Here is a 23,684-nt window from a genome sequence, read left to right on the forward strand (position 1 = left end):
TGGTCAATAACAAAATTTCATCTCAATACTTTGTTATATACCCTTTGTTGGCAATGACAGAGGTCAAACATTTTCTGTAAGTCTTCACAAGGTTTTCACACACTGTTGCTGGTATTTTGGCCCATTCCTCCATGCAGATCTACTCTAGAGCAGTAATGTTTTGGGGCTGTCGCTGGCGAACCCGGATTTTCAACTCCCTCCATACCTATGATGAAAATTACAGGCCTCTCTCATCTTTTTAAGTGGGAGAACTTGCACAATTGGTGGCTGACTAAATACTTTTTTTCCCCACTGTATATATATATATATATATATAATGCATGCTTGAATCATTTGCTAACATTACTGGCACTATTCTGCCAGAATGCTCATAAAACTGATAGATATTTAAGATGCAACGTTGATGCCTAAGATGATAGCAGCACATTCATAAATACATACAGCCACTACAGTAGCTGTAGAGATAATTACGGATACAGTGCCATTTTCCAGAGCTACATTCGGCTTCCACTGTTTGCCCACTACTGGCCACCTGTTGCTGCTAATGAGTGTAGTGGGGTGTGAATGTGAACAGCTCCCAGCTGCAGCCCAGGGTTCATGAACTAACACAGTGATACTGGATATAATTGACATTGGTGGCATTGGGCACGGTTAGGCCAGGCTCCTACAGTTTAACTGCCATCGACTTAATGACCGAGGCAGAGGGGCGCTCACACCGCTAACCCGAGAGCATGTGGCCTCTCGGGAGGGTTTCTACAGCCAGGGCAACCATGGCAACAGCTGAGCCTTACCTGCTAACTTACACAAATATTGCCCGCACACCCCCACGTACAAACACAAAAACCCAGCCCCAGAGGTTAACAAGGCACAGTAATATGGAAGGAATGAGGGGACTTCCTTGTAAACCAAGTTTGCAACTAATCTGTGACAAAAAGCCCCAGTATGTAGCCTGTGCATGTCCACAAGTGACACAATTCTAGTGTGCAAGTTGGTTTAAAATATGGCCGACCAGCCATTAGGTGTGTGCACTGTTCTGACAAGCGAGAGAATCTAGGAAATCAGAGAAAGCATATATGCAAACAGCATTCATGTACTGTAAAAACATGAGTGAACTTTTAAGAGCTAAACACTGTAAAAATGCTACAGCAAAAACCTGTTAATTAGTTAAGTTTCCGTACTGTAAATGGTGAATGACTGTAAGTACAGTTAATGTAATTTTACAGTAAAATACTTAGTGAAAACAGTAAATTGACATTCCCAGAATTCCTTGCAAGACACTTCACCTTTTATGTTTTTCTTTTAAAATAACTGTTTCTTTTTAGTTGTTCTTATCAGTTGTGTAAATTAATGTTTTATCTTACATCTAACTTTGCTTAATTAATGTTTATTGCATTATTTCAGTATCATGTGCGTTACTATGATGGTGTTTAGTATTTCTGTGAATGACACTGTGCAGCTATATTAGTATTTACCTCTCCAGCTTGTGGAAAAGCTGTTTGTGATGAGCTTTGGGTTCATCGTGTGACTTTCTCATCACCTACCACATCAGTGTATTACAAAGATACAAAACAGATATTAATACTTCAACAGGTTGGTATATTAACATTGCGTCAGCTGATGAAATATGTTTTTTTGTTTGTTTGTTTTTACTGTGAATTTAAATTCAGACCTAAAATGTAACAATGGTAAAGTTCTGGCAACCACAGCCGCTGGTATTTTAACTTAAATGTCACCGATTTTTTTTATTTTATTTATATACACAGCATAACAAGTGAACACTGATGTGTCACTTCTCCTCGAAAGTAGGGAAATTTACACATTAGTCATTGCACACAAACTTTTTTATTTATTTATTTAGTCTACTTAATCTAACAATTAACAAACAACTGTACTCAGCTCTTAAATGTGCACAAGATTCAACATATAATCATTGTAATGACAATTTTAGTTATCATTACATAATGTTTTAAAAAAGAGATTATTAAACTTACCAATAACTTCGCAATTACTCTTATATTAAACATTGAAACATTCATTTAAAACTATCTATCTATCTATCTATTTTATTTTTTACACTGCTAAAATATATCAACCTTAAATATGTATTATATTTTATTTTTGTCTAATTTGCCATGCTAATTTTAAACCCCTATATTTAGTGATAAATGACTGCTGAGATGCCAATAATAAAAATGTTTTAAAAGAAGTTTTGTTTATCTCTATTTGTACATAATCATCTTTTAAAGATACCCCCTACTAAGTGTGCAGTAAACACTGTGTAGGGACTGTGTGAATGTGAACACAGCTTGAGTCTTTAATTTTGTGCACAGGGTGATGTGCTTCGGTCTCGTAGTGTGTGTGTTTGTTTGGCATTAACAAGTGGAACGCCACAAGAAACTGAAACAGATACTATTTATATGCTCAACATTGTTATACGACTTCGAAAATGAACACAATAAGCTTTTATCAATATCAACGTGTTTTAACAATGTTTATTATTTTATTTCAAGTATGACAGAAACAAGAGAAGAAAAACAAGCAAAACAGTCAACAAGGAACACGAGACTCTTTGTTTTGGTTTAGTTCAGTCTCACTATGAAAGAATTTGGAAAGCTCTCAAGTCCAAATCAAAGACAGGCTACAAAAATGTTTTGTTCAATAGGGTATCAATCCTTGAATTAATGATAACAGTCAGACGTCCCAGGAAAATAAAGGTTGTCCTGAGTTAGGCACATATACCTCATGCAGGGAAAGATAAAACAACTCTCACGGCCTGGAATGAAATAAGTCGTTGCTGTGCGTTTGTACGAGATCCAATGCACTATACAAAGAGAATGTAAATGAACTTTGAATGTCATCAGCTTCAGCCTATCATTTTCCACCCTACGACTCTGTCTTCCTCCCACGAACGCACACACACAGGCCCAGCAGTGTGTAAAGGAAGCACTGGATGTCAGAGACCAAGGCAGGGCCATGCTGTTTATCTTCTGAGATAGATCAACAGCACCTCGCGCTGATTGATAATGCTTCAAGTGCTGTTTCTATACGTCTCTAGAGGTCACATACGCACACGCATACAAAAGCGGAAAGCACATCAAGATCTACGTGGTAATGTTTGGTATCTTCACTGATGCTCTTTTGGCTTTCAATAACCAAAGTTTGCGATGTTTGATATGCTAACGAGCTGTACGATGACGAGAAATGAGACTGAGAATGTCAGCATTACACACACAAACACGATCACAGATTGCCTCTGATCTCCAGCATTGAGATGTCTAGATATGTAAGAAGTGTTTGTGGTATGGAATGCAATATACCTTCTTGTCTGCCTCATTTATCTGAAATATTTTCTCCACAGAATGGGGATTTTTTTCCCCTGTCCAATGGATTATGTAATAAAATTTCAACCAATTTGGTTAAAACTGAATCCATCTGTGCTAATACACAATAGTGAGATGGAAATGATTAAAGGGATAGTTCACCAAAAAATTTAAATTTACTCATTATTTATTCACCTTCATGTCATTCCAAACCTGTATGACTTCTTTTGTGGAACAAAAATAAGAAGTTTAGAAGTTGAGCTGCTCTTTTTCATTAAGTGAAAACGAAGATGGAGCAGGAGTTGTCAAACTCCAGAAAGCACCATAAAAATGTCCTGAAGCCATGTAATAGCTTTGTCACTGATATTTGTTATTCAGTGAAAATCTAGTCTTTGATTATATAAAAAAACAACAGCCTAGAAACTGTGATGTAAATAACTCCTTTTGTGTTTCATGCAGAGCCAAAAACATTTCAAAAGACATGAGAGTGAGTTAAAGATGACATAAGTTTCATTTCTGGGTGAACTATTCTTTTAAAACTAAAAGATCCAAATGGAAAACAAGCTGGCTCTTCAAATCCCAAAGCTGTGGGACATATGAAGCTTTATCAATAATCAAAAAGGATATCAACACTGCATGGGAAGAAAATCTTTAACTTCATGCTTCTATGCACTTTAAGACTTATCTTCTTTCAGTGTCAGCTTGTATAAAAGGGGACAAAGATAGGAAATGAGTAATACTATGAAACTGCTGGCACGCCATGAGTGGTTCATGGGTTGAGCCACCCAGAATCCTCTGAGATGGCGTCTGTGAGAAAAGTCCTTCAGTCCATGTCCACATCCAGATCCAGCTCGGTGCTCAGGTTGAGGTAGAAGAATGCATAGATGCCTAGCAGGAAGACCAAGACAGCCACAATGACCAATATGGTGTCCTGCAATCACAGATAAAAAAGAATGGTTTACTCTTTCTGATTCAAACATTGCATAAATAACCATTAATAAGAATTTAAGGCAGAGCACTAGCATCAAATTATTCATAAAATGTTATACACTTGGATAATGCATTTAATTAATCTGCCAATGTGGAAACATAAAGACTCTGAAATGTGCATGTTCATTCTCACAAATACAGACATGAAACCAAAAAAACATTTTACAGTCTGAAGCCATAGAACAGCTTCATAAAGTTCAATAAAGAACTTTTTATTTGATAGTTTTTCAGAAAAATCAATGCTTCATAAAACCCATAAACCAACTGATCTGAAGAACCTATTAATATACAAATAAGGAAGCCTATAGAGCAAAAAAAAAAAAAGTATTGATCGGATAGCTCTTTGATGGAAAGGGTGCCAAGCCTTCATTTTTCACTGTTTTTATGTTGCATTATTTAAATGCATATTTAATACTGCTTTAAAATACCGAAATGTGGCAATGCACTTCTCTAGCAGTTTGAGAATGAAGCACACTCTTTTCATTGCATGTTCATAGACACATGACTGATCATAACCAAACACAGATATGTAACTCACACCACAAATGCTCAGCAGAAGTATCAGTATATTTTGGGCTCTTTATCTTTCCTCTCGCTGTGACACAAATAGGGTTTGGCAAACCCAGCAGGCTCAGAGAAAGTTAATCTCCCAGAAATGTCTTTGTTCTAATTAAGAGTTGTTGGGAGCTTAATGCCCGAGCTAAATTGATGATGGCTGAAGGAATGGTATTCAAGCATGAATTAGATTTAAAGCAGTCATTTATTACCTTTTGTGTTAAATTACAATCCTCATCAACCTCAGTTTCATTAAGAGCACTCATGTATTTAACAAAGCAATTGTTCTTCATCTTGATAACTCGTTATCAAACTTTCTAATCAAAACTTGTGTGGTTGTGCGACTTTTTTGCCTCGTTGGAACATTCAGAAGTTGATGTTTTTCTAGAAATGAATTACAATTAGAGAAAACGGCAAGTATATACTGAAGAAAGCTGCGAGAACCTTATCTGCTAAAACGTTTATACACCTCTTGTAGAATCTCCAAGTTTTTATCTTTTATCTGAATAGTTCAACCAAAATTGAAAGTTGGATGAAAATGTATTCACCCTCAGGCCATCCAAGATGTAGATAAATTTAGCATTACATCACTTGCTCAACAATGGATCCTCTGCAGTGAATGGGTGCCGTCGGAATGAGAGCTGATAAAACAGATGATAAAAGCATCACAAGTAATCCACACGACTTCAGTCCATCAATTAATGTCTAGTAAAGTGAAAAGCTGCATGCTTATAAGAAACAAATTCGTAATTAATGCGTTTTAACTTAAACCGCTGTTTTTGGATAAAATACAAAAGTCCATGATTCATAATAATGCTTCTTCCAGCCTATCTCATCCTCTCACATAATAATCCTCCAACATATTTGTTTAGAACTGTTTTGGACCATTTTTGCTTGTAAATGGTGTTTGATCTTTGCATATTTCTCTCCTGATTCAGACAAGATGGCTTTTTCACTGCAGAAAGCAATATTATGGATTATGGTTTGAAGTTTAAAAACGTCTTGATGGATTTGTCTCTGAAAAACATCAACTTTTCACTTCATAAGACATTAATTGATGGACTAGGGTTGTGTGAATGACTTATTATTGATTATTGTGATGTTTTTAATCAGCTGTTTGGACTTTTATTCTGATGGCACCCATTCACTGCAGAGGGTCCATTGGTGAGCAAGTGACAATGCTAAATTTCTCCAAATCTGTTCTGATGAAGAAACAAACTCATCTGCTTCTCGGATAACCTGAGGATGAAGATGAGAATGAATGAATGAATGAATTAAAAAGGTGTGCGTAAACATGAGCACAACTGCAATTGTATATTTGCTAGGCAATTCGATCAAATATACAATCTGTGAAACAAGAATTTAATTCACTAATAAGCTAAAGGAATGTGATGAATGCCAATAATTTTGCCTTTGCTGCTGTTGTTTGATCACTATTCCACGGCATCATGCATCCTCCTGTAGACATCTTAAAGTATGTTCTTCAAAGACAGAAGAACATAGAATGAAAGATGGACAGAAAGACAGAGAAAGTGAAATAATATCACACACATCCATCTATTCCCCCTCCTGTGTTCATTCACACATAAACACATGCACACATAAACACACACATCAAACACAGAGCAGCGTGCAAATCCACCCCGAGCAGGCAGAGATAAGCCACCCAGCAAACAGGAGGCTAATAATAATTCTAGCAGATAAATTGTAAGGGGCTATTAAAAGCCTCCACGACGGCCATGACTATCTGTGTACAAGCCGTGGCGGCAGTCATCAGTGTGTATGTCCTCATTAGCACTCGCTGCCCGCTGCATTTATCTTGTTCCAGCCAGGCTCCAAACAGCTTAAGCCTTTCTTAATTGGAAAACTTTTAAATTTCATGCACTTTAGTTTCATACATTACCAGAGGCTCACGCTGATTCAAGTTCTTTATTTAACCGCTTTGTGTCAGAGCCTAAGTGTCATCGCATCCAAAAAGAATTGTTTTGCATTTGTCTCTGGTGAAATGTGGCAAATGTTTCTACATTTTTAAATACAGACTGAGTAGCAACAAAGGGACAAAGTAGTTCAAATGTGTCCTGTTTACAAGAGTGTCAATGACTAATAAGACTGTCCAAGCTGAAGAAAAAAAAAGTCCACACTTTTATTTAACAAAAAATGTAACCACTTTAAAAATGTAAAGTAGTTCAATCAAGTAACATTATGAAAACATTTGCATGCACATTTTAGCCTGTATTTTCAAAAAGGTTTTCAAAAACATTTCTCAAAGTTTTTTTGATATTATTTTTCTCAAAGTATTTTTCTGTTTACAAATATTTATATAAACTTTAATTTATGAAGATCAAAAAGTTATGACCTTGACACAGTCATCTACAGGTGTCCTCCTTGTGATATCATTTCCAGTTTTGTATTTTTCTAGTCATGTGACAACAAAATCCTGCATTTTAGCTACACCACACTGACTGATTTGGTATAAAAAGGTTATATACATAATTTAGTATCTAAATTTTATTTTATATCAACTTTATTTCAATTACTAAAATTATGTGTAATGATTTTAGTTTTAGTTAATTACAACCGTGCTGCATTTGTGCTTTATTTTTGCTTAAAGGGGTCATATGATGCTTTTTTAAAGATCATTATTTTGGTGACAGACACAGTGATGAAGCTGGTATGTGTTTGCAATACACAAGCCACAGTTAAGACAGCTGACTTCACTGTGATGCGACCCTGTCTCTCTCTCTCTCTCTCTCTCACACACACACACTCACACACACACACACGATGCGCAAAACTCCGCATTTGAACAGTCAATAGCAAATACTTAAACTAATAACAAAACATACTTACAGTAGCTGATTCAGAAGCGCCAGATTGTCATAGCAAAGTCAGAATTACCTCCTCTCCTAGGTTCACGAAACGGTCGTCCATAAAATGCATTGCTGTTCTGTTGTAAGTAATCTTAAAGATTCCTAAATGCATCTACTTTCGGAAGGCCAAATAAAGTGCTTTTGCTTTCACCTAGAAACACACAGCGTCTCCCTGACATAGCTGCTTCAACGCTAACTGCGGTTGCTGAAACCACACATTCTTTCTTTGCGTGAACATTTGGGCGGCATTATGCAAATATTTCCACATAGTGACGTAGATATGTGGGGGTGTGTTAGAACGAGCCGTTTTAGGGGGGTGTGGCAGAGTCTTAACTTTGATAAAGAATATCTCTTTGGTTTTGAGACTTTAGTCTTTGCAACTTCAGGGATCTTATCTATGCACAATCAGCTTGTAACACTCCAAAGAGAAAGGAAAACTTGAAATCGCATCATATGACCCCTTTAAGTACAGTTGGACACAAGAAGGAGCATCATGTCATCGCCCCAAAAATCCTTTCCTGAAAAGTAAAAAGCCATGAATACAGATGTGGTCTCATATTCTTTGATGAGAAAATGACATACAGTAAGTCCAGAGGAGGCTGTGTGAAAACGAAATTGTCAGATGAGGGTATGTGAGTGAAGAGAGGGGACCTTGTTGTCTTGAGGAAGCGAATAATTCTGTGGCCTACGCTTCAGTCTCCCACATTCTGATGGAAAACGCTGGAATATTCCCAACAGCATCATGTGGCTCTCAACAGCAGCTGTGGCATGCCTTGAGTGAGTTCCCATTCATCTGGCGACAGGCCACTGTCTCTTACACGCACACACACACACTCGCATCTCCACATGTGTCCTTGTATGAATTCTCACGGTCTTCTGGTTTCACCCAATTCTATGGTATTTTCTCATATAGCCCTGTGTTCATAACTTTGGCCCTCACGGCCAGGTGCGGTACGGCATCAGCATCCAACAGAAACAGCTGAAGTGGGATTTTCCCCTGTGTTAAGTGGCTGTGTAGTTATCTCAGCCCGACCCAGGTGTGCTGTAATACCTCACCCTCTGCCGACTGCTGGCTGCCGTGCTGCGGTGTCTTTGTGAGAGAGGAAGGGTGTGAGTTTGAGGCATAAAAATGAAAGTTTCACTCATACGAGTGTTGACAGACTGTATAAACGCAGAGGTGTGAATGGGACTCATAAACACAGTTTGCATACAGCGAGAGATGCAGGTCTGAGACACATATAATCTAAAATACTCTTTTCTAAGAGAGCACAGGGTCTTGTCTTCTAGTGATACAGAAAACAATGTCTACAACTACTACATTTAGTTTAGGGATGTATAGTATTAGTGCCATATCAATTATTTACAGTCAATATGGTATATTTATTCATGCATGGTCATTTCTACCATTTCCACTAAGAAAAATTATAATAATTGATAACACTGTGAAATGTACTGTATGTAATATTTTGCAAATCTCATAATAAACGTCCATTTTATATCGTACATAACACAATTTATTATTAGGATTTAAAATGATACGTTTTTAGTTTTTACTGTTAATTTTTTTATCGATATTCTTGGAGTTTATTTATTTATTTAGACAAAATAAAATAGAAATGCAATATCTGCAATTTATTGCTTATCAGTCAAAAATAAAAAATAATTATTTACCAGAATTTTTCATATCTATGAATCCCTGATATAATTTAAGCCTAATTTAGAATTCCAATTGAACATGAATGACAGAATTTGAATTCTAAGAATTGTTCAACATTCCAAGAATTGATTATTCTATGTATTATTCCACTAAAATAATACTTGTATATAATTTAATGATATATAACTTAACTAAATTCAGAGGCATGGTGCTGGTTTCTTAAATACATTTATTTTAAATCGATTTCAATTTAAAACAAAATCTCTATATTGCATTTCTATATTATTTTGTCTAAATAAATATAAAAAACTATAAAACTACTAATAAAAAAAATGTAATTAAAAAATATAATCTGTAATTAGTCACTTATCAGTCATAACACAATATGTGAGTATCTAATTTTGATTGATTTTATGACCTTGACTCTAGTTGACAAGGCTTTTTTTATTTTTGTCATTTTTGCCTTTATCATGAGACAGTGTAGAGCTGACAGGAAGCGAAGTGGGAGAGACAGATAGAGGGGGGGGGAATGTCCTTGAGCCGGGATTCGAACTCGGGACACTCGTAGCGCAACGCCGCTATACGTCAGTACGCTGCCCACAAGGCAATCAGTGCCGACAAGACACTGAATTTTCACTGATTTTCTAATTGAACATTAACAACTAAATTGGAATTCTAGATTATTCTTCTGGTATTATTTCACTAAAATTAATAAACACATTTATAAAAAATGTATTTCAGAGGCTTGGTGTTGGGGTCTTGCACCAGAAGGTATCAACATGTTCAAAAATGTGGTACTACTATGGCACTTTTGGGTATTTTAGAACCTTAGATAAAAATCACTGGGCCTTACTTATGCATGCAATGGAATGTACTGAAGAGTGAAACAGTTCAAGTTGGCCAGCGGGCTCTCAATATTCAGCTCCAGGGCTAGGTAGTTGGCACCGATTTTTTCAGGCCAGGCGCCCCACACAGCTGAGGCCGCCAGCACCTCTACTCCGTGCCAGGTGATGCCATCCGCTCAGCCAGGCACCAGGGAGCCAAACAGTGCCCAAAGCAGGTGGTTGAGCGCCCGCTGCCTCCTCAAGCCGGCAGGCAACATCCCAGCAAACCAACTGGCCTACGAGTGGAGAACAGCAGATTGAGCAGACTGCCAACATGGACCCCAGGATGGCCCAAACCTCAGCCTCAACCTGCTCTCCAGAGCCTCACACAGAACTCACAAACGGGAGCGAAGCTAAAGAACGATGGAAGACGAAAAAGAAGAACGTGTGTGCGTTTGGGTGGGTTGAGTGAGGGATGGTCATAGATGGAGAGCCACCTGCCAAGCATGCACAGCCAGAGAAAATGGCCTGTGGAAAAACAAGTGGTAAAAGTATGAGTCAACTCCTCAGAAAACAAAAACCAAGGAGACATACCGCAGAGAAGCACACACCAGAACAAAACTCAAGCTTGGAGCTCAAGGGTTCATTAGTCACATCACGAACCAGAACAAACGAATTGGCATCCACGTTCCTCAGAAACGTGCCAAGTCAATGACCAAATCTGTACGCAATAAACTACATTTCTGACAGAATGAGGGGACGCTGCTTTCAGCTGTAAACAAATATTTTAACCACTGAGCTCATAGGCTTCACGCATACCTGTGGAAAGAGATTTAGTTACTCCCAAATGTCCCAAACAGATATTTGGAGCCATTAAGGACGAGAAGGTTTTCTTAAAACATGCACATGGAATTCATGTAAATACTTTTCTCCATTTTAAGCTCTCAGCAATTGGATAAAAGACTAATGAGACTTAGAAGAATTGTAATGAGGGCTTGGCTTTCTAACAATAACAATTGAGTTGCTAAAACCAGTTAATCTTCAGCCTTCACATTTGATTTCTTCATACCAAACTAAACCCAATACAAGCAAACACAATGTTTTAAGTTGAATTCAGCTATGTTTCTACATTGTTCAGTCCACTGTGGAAATATTGCAGCTTATGAATTGGTTTCAGATCATTGTTGTCAGTGAGAGGTCTTAGCATGGATACTAGCGGTTTTGGCTACAGTTCCCAATGTGGAGCTCTGGATTCTGAGAGAACTGATAAAACATATTGCACCACAAATTCTCATGCCAAAAACCAAACAAAAATAACACCCTTGCCAAAATTAACAGGGACGAATAGAGTATCTTCACAGATAATTTGAAAGCAGTTGTTTTGATTAATTCTGTTAACAATAAATACACACATTAATACATTAATGTTCACATAAAACTAATAATTAAATATAAAAACGTAAAAACTAATAATTAAAAGAAATATATTGATAGTTCACACTAAAATTCTGTCATCATTTACTCACCCTCATATAATCCCAATCCTGTATGATATTTATTATGTGAAGCATAAGAGTATATATTTTGAAGAATGTTGGTCAATGGTCACCAAAATAATTTTGGTGACCATTGACCAAAAAAAACAGAAGATATTTTCAAAATATCTTCTTTTATGTTCTTTTAGGTTTTTTGGATGAACTACACAAAACTAAGATCTATTTGAAACCAGTCTTTTTAAACAGGAGGTTTCTCTTTCCATGCAAGTCTAAGGGATTTAACCTTTTTTATGAAAATTGTAAGTCATGTCCACAACACAAACGTCCAAGACAAATTATGCACCAAAGTTTAATACAGTATGAGCAACACTGACAGTTATACTTGACCAAGCCAATGCCATTAATACATGGAAATCACACAAAGACAGTGAATAAAAAGCTTTTTCCTCAAACTCTCGATTATTATTCCGGAGTGACAGCTGAGAGAAAAAGAAAAATCGAGAGAAAGCAAAGGAGATGGTGAGGGAGAAAGAGAGCTTCTCCTCTGAGAGTCAAACAGCTCTTCTCTGCCTCATCAATATGGAGACTGCTTGAGCTGCTCTCAGGTTGGAGAGGTGTGATGAATAATATGTGTGTGTGTGTGTGGTTTGGCAGATGGGGGAGAGAGGGATCATTTGGGATAGAGGGGGAGGTAATGAGAATGAAAGACAGCCATCTCACCCTGATTCCCAGAGCACTCCTCTTCACCTCCGCCTTCAGCCGAGTGGCTCGTAGCGCCGGCTTGGTTTTCTTGTAATCCTGTTTCACTGAGAGAGAAAATTAGGCACTTCGGGTCATTCCTGCCATGTGACATTTGGAGTTACATTTGCATTTTGAGTTAGGCTGAAAGCTTTTTTCATTTAACAGCTGAATAATGTTTTAATAAAACAAATATAAAGCATTTGCTATTGTCTTCATCAGCGTTCTATTACGAACCATTAAACTAATGCATTTTGCTGAAACATTCTTAGTTCGCCTTAATGTATTTGCCTGTTTTAACCCTTATTAACATGATTTAATATGAGCCTGTTAACCTTCTGTACTATCTTATATAAGATAAATTAGTATTTAATTTATGCATGACTGAATTAGTCTGAGCTTATCTTAAATATACAAAGATGGACCATCACAAACTCATTTATTCCACATTAATTATTGACTTTTTATTGGATCAGACTGGCAAAAGTTAAGTGGTTTTTACACAAAATTGGATCAAATATGCCCCAAAATGTTCTTGGTTTCCTTATTACCTGCAGTGTGTCACATTTCACGTTTATTGTGGTATTGCTATTTTTTGTCCTTTCAAATTTTTATTTTTTTCAAAAATAAAATAAAATGCTATTCATGCATATAACGACTTGCACCTTTTAAATGATGAGCTTTTTTTTTTTAATTAAGGTCATATGGTGCAGCCAACATGGACTAACGTAATTATATTCATGAAAAAAAGGTTACACTTTATTTTAAGGTGTCCTTGTTGTTACAGTGTAATTATACCTTTAAGTACGGAGTAATATTAATTAACTACATGCACTTTATGGTCAGGATTAAGATTAGGGTTTGGTTTAGGGTTACTTGCATGTAATTATGCATAATTTATTGTTATTATAATAGTAAGTACATGTAACCTGTGTAACAACAACACCTTAAAATAAAGTGTTACCAAAAACAAAATAAAACAAAACATTAGAATATATTTTAAAATATTTGTGGAAATAATTATAAAGATGTGTACACACAGTAAAGATAACATATTATTATTATTATTAACCTTTTACTTTTTGTTATTTATTAATAACACCTTCAATACCACAACTGAGGTGAGACCCTTGAGCAAGGCACCGCACCCCCCACTGCTCCCCGGGAGCCGCAGCATTGGCTGCCCACTGCTCCGGGTGTGTTTTCACGGTGCGTGTGTGTTCAGTACTGCGTGTGTGCGCACTTGGATGGGTTAAATGCAGAGCACAAATTCCGAGTATGGGACACCATACTTGGCCACACATTACTTCCCTTTCCCTTTTTTCACTTTATTATTACTTTGCACTTGGTTACATGGTATTATTTTAAAGGTATATTTAAACTTCTGAAAAATGTAATACATTTTTAACCAACATAAATATAGTCATTCACCCACTGCATATGGGAATGCATACTATTTCACACCCTATTAAAAAAAATATAGTAGGCAGTATACAGAGCGCATACTGCACACAGTATGCAGTAAGCAGTGCTAGTGCTCTGTTAATCAGAAAGGAAATCTTGAGCACACTAGTTCACCTCAGTGGCAGTTATCAGGCAAGAACTGCAACGAACCCGCCGGGCAAAGTCACCACCTGGAGCGTATGTGTGCAAGGTGTGCGAGGAGCATGGTGTCTCTAATTAGAAACAAACAGACGAAGGAATAGAAGTGAAAAAGTGGGAAGGCAACAGCTTGGTGGGCAAAGGAGGGGGCCGTCCTCAGTGGCTGCAGGGTCAGACTCAAGGTCTCCGTGAGAGCTGTTGACACACAGGGGCCGTTTCAAGTGCAACTCCTGCCTCATTAAGACTTATTTACATGGAGTGGGGGAAAGAGAGAGTGTCCTTATCCGTCTTCAGCAGCAGACTGCCGGGCTGGATAATCTCAGATGCATAAGCTAGACACTGACCCCTCCCGTGGGACTTTCACAGGTCTCTTCTGCCTTATGGTGCACCTTCTGTGTGCGACGCAGGCCTGCGAGAGGCCATTATCAGAGGTAAACATCCTGTTATTTTTGTTCCAGTGCTGAATGATGGCTTGGTTCGGTACAGACTGGGCTGTTAAATAATGAACAGTGTGTTTGTTTGCAGAGACTTGTGGAATAGTTCTCAGCTCGGTCTCTGTGGGAAGAGACTGCAGGCCATTAATGCCAATCATCTGTGCAAAATACTAAACTGAACTGACCATTCGCACCTTGAAAACATTACTGAGCAGTCTTAGCAACTGTTGCTGTTGACCTAATCATCAGGCAAGCTTTCTTCAGTAATTGTTACATTTATCATTTAGCAGATGCTTTTATCTAAAGCGACTAACAAATGAGGACAACAGAAGCAATCAAACCAACAAAAGTAATAATAATGTATATTTTAAATAAAATAATGTAATTTTATATGAGAAAATAGAGTAAAATGTTGCAGGGGCATTTACAATAGTGACACCATCATGATGGTACACACAGTATTTTTTTTCTTTTACAAACCTTTAAATTATTCAGAATATGCTCAGCCTTCATTTTGTGTCAGCCTTCATTTTTAAAAGAACAACATTAAAACAGCATATTATATGTTTTATTATTGCAATCTAATGTAAATGTTTTTATTATTGCATTTGTTAAGTCAAAAGAAGCTTTATTATTGACTGAATTTATTCTTTATTTACTTATAATTTTTTTATTGACGCTTGTTGATATAAATCTTTATAAGATTTTAAAGGAACACTTTGAAAACACATCAGATCTCAATGGGGAAAAATATCATGCTGGATATCTATAGTGATATGGACTGTGTAATGTGTTAGAGACACTTCATTTCCAGCGATATCGTCGACTTGATTGCACAGATACTAATTAAACTGAACTGAGCTGGACGATGACATCACTGAATTCAATGATGAACTGCCTTTAACTGAAAATTGAGTAATTGTCATTTTGCATTATTGACACACTATTTTCCTAATTAATGCTTTACAGTTGCTTTGACACAGTCTGTATTGTTAAAAGCGCTATAACATAATAATAAATAAATAAAAGTGACTTGATTTAGGAATGAAAGGATGCCACATCGTTTGATGGAAATTAGGATTATCAACCTACAGAGGGCTGAAATCAAAGACACCCCGAAAATCTAAGTGAAAAAACGATGCAGCAGGCTATTCCATTTTGCTGAAATTTCATTGCAGCAACTCAAAATGGTACTCAATAGCTTGTATGGCCCCCACAGGCTTGTATGCATGCCTGACAATGTCGGGGCATGCTCCTAATGAGATGACGGATGGTGTCCTGAGGTATTTCCTCCCAGATCTGGACCAAGGCATTACTGAGCTCTTGGACAGTCTGAGGTGCAACCTGGCAGCGTCGGATGGACCGAAACATAATGTCCCAGAGGTGTTCTATTGGATTTAGGTCAGGCGAGTGTGGGGGCCATTCAATGGTATCAATTCCTTCATCCTCCAGGAACTGCCTGGCACCAGGAGGAACCCAGGACCCACTGCACCAGCGTAGGGTCAGACAGTGGGTCAAAGGATTTAATCTCGATACCTAATGGCAGTCAGGGTGCCATTGTCTAGCCTGTAGAGGTCTGTGCATCTCTACATGGATATGCTTCCCCAGACCATCACTGACCCACCACCAAACCGGTCATGCTGTTCTCCACGGCTTCTCCAGACCCTTTCATGTCTGTCACATGTGCTCAGGGTGAACCTGCTCTCATCTGTGAAAAGCACAGGGCACCAGTGGCGGACCTGCCAATTCTGGTGTTCAATGGCAAATGCCAATCAAGCTCCACGGTGCCGGGCAGTGAGCACAGGGCCCACTAGAGGACGTCGGTTTGTTTCTGATTGTTTGGTCAGAGACATTCACACCACTGGCCTACTGGAGGTCATTTTGTAGGGCTCTGGCAGTGCTCATCCTGTTCCTCCTTGCACAAAGCAGATACCGGTCCTGCTGATGGGTTAAGGACCTACTACGGCTCTGTCCAGCTCTCCTAGAGTAACTGCCTGTCTCCTGGAATCTCCTCCATGCTCTTGAGACTGTGCTGGGAGACACAACAAACCTTCTGGAAATGGCACGTATTGATGTGCCATCCTGCAGGAGTTGGACTGTCTGTGCCAACCTCTGTAGGGTCCAGGTATTGCCTCATGCTACCAGTAGTGACACTGACCCTAGCCAAATGCAAAACTAGTGAAAAACAGTTAGAACCTCCACCTGTAAAACCATTCCTGTTTTGGGGGTCGTCTCATTGTTGCCCATCTAGTGCACCTGTTGTTAATTTCATTAACACCAAAGCAGCTGAAACTGATTAGCAACCCCCTCTGCTACTTTACTGACCAGATCAATATCCCCGGAGTTTATTTGACTCGATGCTATACTCTGATTAAAAAGTTTAGCTTTTTTTGAACAGTGCATATATTCTATAGCCAGTAACCAGGGGTGGGGCTTGGATAGGTGTCAATTCTAGCTATTTTTAAATAATAATAATAAAGCATTTTCCAACTCAGTAAGTAAGTAGAGCAAAAATATAAAAATCCAAACACTCCTACAACATATTATGACTGTCTTTCTGTCTCTCTCCCTCTCTTAGTGTCTACAGGAGTTTACGCTCGCACCTGCAGAGATTTTACATGGTTCTGAAAGCAAAACTCGTTTTGTTCCAAGCCAACTGGGACAGATTAGGTGTGTGTCTTATTTTTCTTGAAACTTCCTGTTGTGGTGTAAATACCCACAACAAACAGTCTCAGCCATCTGTTCCAAATGAATAGTTAATTGTGATCATATCAGAGTTTGAAATAAATTGTTTATATAGTGAGATTTTGTGGCCCTGCCAGTACACTGAATCAGGCGCCATCAAGTTCAATGAGGCGTTTCTCTCTGCGTGAGCACTCGCTGATGATGACGACTCGATTGCCTTCTTGGCTTTGCCGTCTCACTGCGGTTGCTCTCAAATTGGCCAGCAATACAGAGGCGGGCTTTGAACGCACCTTCGCTCATTAATCACCATTCAACTGCATCACCGCAGTGCGATATCTCCCCCAACTTATTTACCAAAAGCAGAGTGGAGCCTCTCTAATATAACATGCCATTGTTTCCTGTGTACTTGAGCAGTATGACCCCTCCGTACACACTGTGCTGTCAGATGTTGACAGGGAAGTGACAAGAATCAACCCACGGGGCCAAAGGTGCCTTTCAAAACTGCTGCAGCTGATTTAATTTCTAAAGCCATGACTCCTCATCCGCAGACAGATTTCCTTCCCTTCAGCCCGGCGCTTTTCTAACATGATCTGGATAATTCATCAATTGCACTTCATTACGGGAGAAAACAAGCTCTTTGGAGAGTGGAGAAAAGCTCTCTGCAATTATTCCTGTTATAGGATTGCAAGAAAGTTTTGATAAGCCTACTGCCCAACTCTGGCAACAAACAAATAAGAAAGAAAGAAAGAAAGAAAGAAAGAAAGAAACGGTTCTTTAAAGAATCTTTAACTGAATGGTTCTTTGTGGAACCAAAAATGGTTCTTCTATGGCATCACTGTGAATAACCTTTTAAGCACCTTTATTTTTAAGAGTGTATGCCTCTATAATCTTCTTCACATATGGCCTTACTCAGAAAACACAAAGAATTAATTTGTGTGTAAACCGTTAAAATCTGCATTCACTAAATTGGCACAAAATATGAGTGAATTATGAGCATTTTATACAAAAATGTGTTTGTGTTTCACAAAGACCTATTGTTTCTCAAAATGTCACACTGCACACAAATATAATATATATATATATATGTATATGTAACTACAAAATCCTAAACCAAACAAATGCAGTCACACTATATAGGGTCCAATTCATGCTATTAAAAAAACATTAACTATGACTTTTGCCTCAATAAACAACTAATTTGCTGCTTATTAATAGTTAGTAAGGTAGCTGTTAAATTGAGGTATTGGGTAGGATTAGGGATGTAGAATATGGTCATGCAGAATATGTGCTTTATAAGTACTAATAAACAGCCAATATGTTAATAATAGGCATGTTAATAAGCAACTTATTAATATTTAATAGTGAGAATTGGTCCTATGCTAAAGTGTTACCACAATACTTTCAGGCCCAACACTTTGGATTTAGTGTGAACAGGCCTTTATGTGCCCAATTTGAATGCAGCACTGACTGCGCATGTACTGGGAGTGCACAGAGGTCAAAAATAAAGAACTTTGTCTTTGTAAACAAATGGACTCATTCAACACAAAATAGACAGAGAGGGAGGGAGTGCAACCTTTGCACACAGCTAAAAACACTGTGAAATGACCGTGATGCACAGGTGAGAGTTCTGCCATCGGGCGACCGGGTCAGACCACGTTTATGAAAACTGAGTTGATCTGTAACATGTAAGCTCCATTCAGCCCTCATATCAGATATATTAAGACCATATACAGATCAGCTGAGTGCACATTCACACAAAAATGATCACAAACAGAGAGACTTAATAGGCATGGATGTGTCTGAGTGTTTGGTCATGCAAATAATTGCTGGACAAAGGCAGAAAGGATGGTGTGAATGATCTTGACTCAAGGGGGATGACCACACAGATCTGAGGAACCCTTTTGGTGGTTGACAGCTCTCCGGAGTCCATTATGCAGCTTAATAACAGTATTTAAAGTCAATGTGTCTACAGCAGCTCTACAAGGTACTTGACATCACAAAAGCTTTCTCTCCTTAAAAAAAAAAAAGAGAAAAAAGCAAGACCTGTCAGGATAAAAATTACCTTCCCATTACAATCTCAAATTACGATGTGTATTCTTCCTTTGTGTTGCTTTACGCTATTTTGGGCGCTTTTTTTGTTAAACAGTGATTCTCTGAAATAGGCTGATATAGACTTCTTTCTTTTCAAAGCAAACTGAGGGAAAGAGAGGGAGGACCTGGGGGTCCTAGATAGGGGGGGGACTCAATTGTTCACAACCTGCTGTTACGACTTTGAATTGATGAGACGCAAAAGAAAGAAAACAAAATGGGATATGTCTGAGATTCGCAGGCTCCAGCAGGAGTTCAGCTTGTTATGTTGCCAGCACAGTCATGCAGCACAGGCACAATAAGGCAAGGTGACGAAGCAACGCAAGCTTAATAGTCCTACTAAAGGGTGCAATATGAACTCACATAAAATCATGTGTATGAGACCGGTTCTTTCTGCAGGGAGATGATATCGGCGTGCACTGTGTTGCGAATTACATCAGGGATGTGCCAATGGAAAAAAGATATTGCTTTAGTGCCATTATAGAACTATGTCTCCATATCTCATCCCTCCAATGAAAATAAAGAACTTCTAGATGTACAATTGAGGATAGCACATTTTGTTCAGTGAATTTTTTAATGGGTGAAATCCAGTCATTTAAAAGGAATCCACAAAATAAAAATCCACACCATAAAATTTCACCAAAATTTTGCTAATGTGAGTACACCTTAACAGTAAATAGAACCAAAAACAATAACACTTTTCTATCGAGCCTTTTTCTGTTAGTAAACATTGTGACGTTTTTCTGTGGGCGGAGCTTAGGTGGAGGCAGTAAAACTGTTTGGCACTATAAGCACAAAACATTTCCTTATCTGTAATGTGAGTGTGTTCAATGACAATAGCTTGATTTTGATATAATCTCTTCTTATGTAATATATATATATATATATATATATATATATATATATATATATATATTATAATGCTGCAGATATACTGTATTTAGCTTGAAATTCTGAATTCCTGAAATTGTAAAAAAAACGAATTGGGGTGGGTAATATTTTTTATTTATTTTTATTTTTTTTAAAGCCTCTTATTCGCACCAAGGCTGCATTTATTTGATCAAAATACAATAAAAACAGTAATATTTTTAAATATTTTTTACAGTTAAAAATAACTGCTTTCTAATTCAATAAATTTTAAAAGGTGTTTTTTTCCCCTGTGATATCAAAGCTGAATATTCAGTATCATTACTCCAGTCTTCAATGTCACATAATGCTTCAGAAATCATTATAATAAGCCAATTTGCTGCTTGAGAAACTATTATCACTTTCAATGAAAAAAAAAAATTTGCACTGCCAAATCATTTCATGGAAACAGTGATACATTTCTTTCAGGATGACATTTTTTTCCTTGATGAACAGAAAGCATTTATTTAAAATATATTAGTGCTGTCAAACGATTAATCGCATCCCAAATAAAATAAACACATATATTTTTGTGTACATAATATATGTGTGTATACTGTGTATATTTATTATGTATATATAAATACAAACACATGCATGTATATATAAGAAAAATATATTATATTTATATATTAAATATATTTATATATAATAATAAATATAAGAATATAAATATATATACATGCAAATATTTTCTAAATATATACTGTATGTGTGTAATAAATATACACAGTACACATGCACATATTATGTAAACAAAAACTTTTATTTTGGATGCGATTAATCGTTTGACAGCACGAAAATATATATATTGTCTTTACTGTCACCTTTTAATCAATTTAACATGTCCTTGATAAATAAAAGTATTAATTCATTTTTTTTAAATCTACTGACTCCATACTTTTTCACAGTACTGCATTTAACATGACTGTAAATCAGAAAAAAAACAAAAATTTCTTTCAACACGATCAATGTTGCTCTCTCAGTGAATGTGTAACATGCGCAACCAACCAAACTCACACCTTAAACTTTGGTCTTTTACCAAAGGACCTGGATTTGCTATTGGAGAAATGTCATTTACACAGCTTTGCTAGATGTTTACAGTGCTGTTTCGCCTCATATAGCCCCTAGCATTTATACTGACATTGTCGAAGTTTTAAAACAAACCCCAATGTTTCTTCCCCTATCACAGCTGGCATGCTAACCGGTACTACTATGATTGATAGGCCATACAGTGCCTTGGTTAAGAAAGAGGAGGCAAAACTAATGATTGTTTCCTCTAAAGCTGTGTGCTAAATTATACAATAGAAAGCAAAAGTCAGAGAAAAATGGAGACTATAGAAGCTAAACATGAAGACTGTACAATATATGCGGTTGTTTATTTCAGGTTTTTCTTAGTCATGTTGGTCTGTTCCCAGCTGAGCTTTCTAATCATCAAGTCTGTTCATGAGTAAAATATATAAGCAATATAATCACAGTGGCTGAAATGAAGGAGAAAACGCAACATTTCAGACTCTCTTTAATAAAACACCAGATGAATATTTGATGAAGGTTACTAACATCCATATTAAAAAATAAAGCCTACTGGAAAGCACAGAGGTTCTCACCGATCTGTTTACGGTACTGATCGACCGGCAACTTGACAGAACTTGCATCCTTTTTCCCCATCCTTCATTCACCTGAGAGAGAAACAGAATGGAAAATACACCAAGTATGAGGAAAGAGTAAGAAAAGTTCTTACACAGTGAACAGTGAGAGCTCTGTGCCTGTTTGCTTACAAGAATCAAATGAAAAGTGCAACTGCAGTCCTCAAGTAAACATATGCTATGGGTATGGCTCAAAATACTAAATGCACATGAATGGGAATACTACCAAAGCTCACTTAATGGATAAACACCAAGAACAGTGGTTCTCAAATGGTTTTGCTTCAAGACCCAGATTTTACATTGAATGGAAATGTGACTCAATGCAACACTATAAAATATTCACAAATCCTATAACACAACAGACTGACTTTGAGAACTACTGACAATTTTGAAACTTTTTTTGAGGATGAGAAAATGCCACTAAACCTCTGACATTTAGCAGTTCATTACCTCTAGTTCCCTTTTTTATTTCAGGTTGTGACCCACCAGTTGTGAACCACAGCCTTCAGGGCATCACATCCTAAATTGCTGAAAAAGTCATGGGTGATTGTGCAAGACGGAAGCATCTTGAAGCTAGAAAGAGGAATTTGATGCAAGGCACATCCCCAGAGGTGGCAAGGGACTTCAAGGAATTCAATCATGCGAAGGTCGATCCGAGACACAGTCTATTTGAAAGTCTTCCCATGCCCGCAAACCACCCTTACACTAGTGAATTTGTGTTAAATTGCACTATGCTGAATACCTCTGGCCAAAAATATGTATTCTGAATTAATCAAATGTGGGTAGAAAATGATTTTCAGAATACTTAATTGTGTTACATAGAGTTAATGATTCATATAAATGATTCAAACTTTGGGTCAATGACAGAAGACTGTCTATGATAAAGAAAAGCAAAAATATTTTAAAAATCTAGTTTGGAGCACATGTGCCGAGGTCAAAGAAAGGTTCTAATTGGTTCTTTGTATTCATGCTGGTTTCACATGCTTTTTTGAAAAGCGTTTCTACCATATTCAAGAAAATGTTCAATTTAATGACTCCGTAATGATTAAAAAATGTCATGTGGTGTAAGCATTAAGTATAAAGTAATAACATATTTGCGTGTACACACCTTAAGAATTATTTTCAAATATAATTTTAAATATTTTTTTCAAGATAATATACATACTTTTTTGTTTTTACAAATATTATTAATTATTAATTTATAACTATCATTCTGTTTTTAGGTGATTGCACCACTGATTTTTTCAGATATTAATTGACTTGGAAACACAGTCATGAGGGAATGCAAGGGTCCTTTATACGATTTCCTGTTTTAAGTTTGGTTTTCTGGACAGACAACATGACCTGATTTAGTAGTCAAAAGTTCTGCAAATATTATTAAACATTGAGGCAGTTTTGTTATATTGTATATATATATATATTAGGGATGCACCGATATGAAAATTTTGGCCGATACCGATAACCGATTATTCTTTATTTTTGAAAGCCAATAACCGATATGCTGGCCAATAAATCTATATCCAAATTGTTATATACTTTTTGAGAGCCTGATTACAAAAAAAGGTCTCATCATTAAAAGCCACATCCCAAACACTTCAACATAAGCAGCCTAGTTTGAACGGTGTACGTTTAAAAAATATTTTTACTCTCCCATTACCAAATTTAGTCATAAAAAAGTCTTACAAATAAATAAAATAATGCAAACAAGTCACTGGACATCATTACACGTGTAAAGAATCAAAATGAATGCGCCACAGATCAATAAAACAGAATAGCCTCTGTACGGACAATAATTAAATGATTTTAATTACTAAACCATATTGTTGATGAAAATAATAAGAGAAAAATACAAGTGGTTGTTGTTATTAATAAT

The 23,684-nt window shown here is 37.0% G+C and overlaps 1 protein-coding gene across 1 annotated transcript in view; it reads right to left on the minus strand.

The window, feature by feature from the left end:
• Nucleotides 1-3,376: 3,376 nt before the first annotated feature.
• triqk (triple QxxK/R motif containing) overlaps nt 3,377-23,684 on the minus strand; it is a 24,983-nt gene continuing 4,675 nt past the window's right edge. Inside the window, exons 2-4 of the mRNA XM_016259111.1 lie at nt 21,773-21,844; nt 12,433-12,518; nt 3,377-4,251 (exon numbers count right to left, since the gene is read on the minus strand). Coding sequence (XP_016114597.1) covers nt 4,144-4,251; nt 12,433-12,518; nt 21,773-21,833 — 255 coding nt within the window. The 5' untranslated portion in view covers nt 21,834-21,844 and the 3' untranslated portion in view covers nt 3,377-4,143. The remainder of the gene's footprint in view (nt 4,252-12,432; nt 12,519-21,772; nt 21,845-23,684) is intronic.

Source organism: Sinocyclocheilus grahami, unplaced genomic scaffold (assembly GCF_001515645.1).
Source record: "Sinocyclocheilus grahami isolate Dianchi unplaced genomic scaffold, SAMN03320097.WGS_v1.1 scaffold1794.1, whole genome shotgun sequence".
In the NCBI taxonomy this organism is placed as follows: Eukaryota; Metazoa; Chordata; class Actinopteri; order Cypriniformes; family Cyprinidae; genus Sinocyclocheilus; species Sinocyclocheilus grahami.